At 37.5% G+C, this 2,596-nt stretch overlaps 1 protein-coding gene across 2 annotated transcripts; it reads left to right on the plus strand.

Moving 5' to 3' along the window:
* Window positions 1-970, plus strand: LOC103399055 (sorting nexin-13-like). Of its 2 annotated transcripts, XR_003049138.1 has the most exons (3): window positions 1-16; window positions 116-187; window positions 261-970. XR_003049138.1 is itself a non-coding variant. In XM_017031011.2 (2 exons), exons 1-2 carry the CDS (start codon window positions 92-94, stop codon window positions 480-482), a joined length of 318 nt encoding a protein of 105 aa, XP_016886500.1. In that variant the 5' UTR covers window positions 23-91; the 3' UTR covers window positions 483-970. The 2 variants fall into 2 exon arrangements, 1 of the variants encoding a protein (XP_016886500.1); XM_017031011.2 differs by lacking the exon at window positions 1-16 and having other exon boundaries at window positions 23-187.
* The last annotated feature ends 1,626 nt before the right edge of the window (window positions 971-2,596 follow it).

Here is a 2,596-nt window from a genome sequence, read left to right on the forward strand (position 1 = left end):
ACAGTCCATACTAAAGGTGAAACCATCATTACTTCTATTTAACCTCTGCTGTTTGTCTTCATGCCTTCATTGACGGAACCTCTGCTTTTGTATGGTCCGACCTCTGCGCTCCCAGGTGCCTCCACTTCTTCCTAAGGCTGAAATTGACCCTGAACATTGTCGAGTATCTGCACAGCTTGACGACAACGTGAGTGGGTTGTGTTGTCCTTATCCGTCTCTGTGCTTGACAAAAACAGCCATTGAATGCCCTGTCTGTCCAGGTGGATGACAACATCCCACTGAGGGTCATGCTGCTGCTGATGGACGAGGTGTTTGATCTGAAGGAGAAAAACCAGTGGCTGCACAGGAACATCAAGAACCTGCTGCAGCAGCTCATCCGAGCCACATACGGAGACACTATCAACAGTTCTGAGACACCCAGTGGTTTATTATTAAAGAAATGTCATCAAATGTTAGTTTCACATGATGATTACAGATCATAAAATGTGTGGAAAAGAATTCAGAATTCAACTTGTAACCTGTGGCGGATTATATCAAGAGGTTCAGGTAAGCCTATTCACCACCACCTCTGCACCTTACTGAACCTCGACGGTCACTATAATTGGAAGTAACAGCTGACTATTCAAACAGAGATTCCTATTGGCCCAATGGAATACTGGCTGAGACCCCGCCTCGTCGGGACAAGAGCGTCCACATGAGGACACGAGTAGCTGCTAAGACCAGCCTGCTGGGTATCATGCCAAGTAAAATCACAGACTTCAGTGTACCATTTATCTACACTGAGTTTAACAGGTGTAGTGTTTGGCACAGATTATAAACAGGGCACATTTTATGTCTCACTATATAAGTGAGTTTTATCAAGAACTATACACTCCTGTTTTTGACATGTCACTATATGCACATAAATATACATACATCATTTGGGGGCGTCTGGAGTTTTATACTTTTTTTAAGAACTGACTTTAAGTCAGTCTTTTATTAAATTCTTTTGGCAATTTTTTGACAGAATATGAATAATAGTATTTTTGGGATTTTCTTTAGCATTTCTGGGACTTTTATCTTTTTTATTTCTGGGAAACGTCATAATATAGTATTGATTTTTGGTCAATTATTCCAACTTCCAATAAACCACACTAGTGAACTAATACGTTTTTATTACATGTTTATTAAATATAAACACACACAAAACAGGCCATTTCTGGCCATTTGGCTAATGCAAATTTTTCATTTCACAGTATCCAATAAATAAAAGACAAGGATAGACATAAAGGCGGTTTCTAACAGGACAGCCACAGCCAGTCTTTTCGTTTGTACCACTCCATTTGAAAAGAACGACTCTTCTGTCCCGTAGTTTGAAGCTAACCTATTAGCTCAGGCGTTGTTCTTCCATCACTTATCATCTTCTGTTTGGACCGGAAGTCCAGTTTTGAGAAATGTTTCCGTCTTGAAATACAATCCATAGTGAGTCGGAAAAGGCAGGGCACAGACACTGTGCGGTTCAGGAGCAGAAATCATTAACCAGGGAAAAAAATAAATGATTGGCTATTATTTTTCATATACTATATATATGACTGCAAGCTGCAGTACACTGATAAAATGATGGAACACAGAAGCAGATGGTATTTTTGGTTCGCTATGGGTGGATAATTTAAGTTTGGATTTTTATTTCCTAAATTTGAGGAGGACTCAAACATTTTGGGAAAGTAAGAATCAACCATGTGTCTTTTTTTCAAGTTCAAAATGTTTTTTTTACATGCAGAAGTACAATTCTGTGTTCTCTGCAACAGTTCATTGATTCATAAAAGCAACACACTATAGTTTTTTATACACAGTGTATAACACAGCTGTCAGTGTAACATGTACACTGATAGTTGTGTTGCCTCATATAAGGCTTATATAAGGCTTTTAATTTTTGCGGGTTTATCCAAGCATAATTTCATGTCCCATTGTGGAACAACAGGGTGATATTGAGTCTGGGGAGGTCTGTGTTTATGGAAGACTGGATGAAAAATCAAATTTGTTCTGTTATACATATAATGGATGGACATGGAAACATTCTTGAACTGAAAGATTTTAAATATGGCATGAGTTGCTCCAGTGAGATATACAAGAAAGTCTCTCAGAAATTCCCAATAGTCTTTATCCAATCGATTATGAATAATAATTTGAAAATACCAACTCCAAATTTACACAAGGTGAAATGAAAATGTAAATGAAAAATGCAATAATTAGTTTTTAAGGCTGTACTTCGTAAACACCTTATATCCAGGTAGAACAAAAAGCTCCCTCACTCTTAGAGATTATAACAAATCTGAAACATCAACTATTCAAACTAAATACTTAAGATTTCCAATTCCCCCAAAGTGTAAAGAAGTTAGTTTTAAGACTATAAACAACATTTATCCCTTAAACAAATTTGTGAAAGGAAGATTTAAATTTGTGGAAGAAAACTGTTATATTTGGAGACAGACCATCTGTTTTTTGAATGTGAAATTGGTGGAAATCTCTCCACGATCTGATCTCGTCCAGCTCCAGAGACATAACGATCTGATCTCCAGAGACATATTCAAACAGGAGTAATCCTCAAAGACAAAAG

The sequence above is a fragment of the Cynoglossus semilaevis genome, unplaced genomic scaffold (assembly GCF_000523025.1).
Source record: "Cynoglossus semilaevis isolate Cse_v1.0 unplaced genomic scaffold, Cse_v1.0 scaffold2793, whole genome shotgun sequence".
NCBI classification, from domain to species: domain Eukaryota; kingdom Metazoa; phylum Chordata; class Actinopteri; order Pleuronectiformes; family Cynoglossidae; genus Cynoglossus; species Cynoglossus semilaevis.

What these genes read in the sequence shown, in the direction of transcription:
- LOC103399055 (XM_017031011.2), top strand. Translation starts at nt 92, where the DNA reads ATGGTCCGACCTCTGCGCTCCCAGGTGCCTCCACTTCTTCCTAAGGCT. An exon ending in CTGCACAGCTTGACGACAAC is followed by an intron (nt 188 to 260) that starts GTGAGTGGGTTG and finishes CTGTCTGTCCAG; the next exon opens with GTGGATGACAACATCCCACT.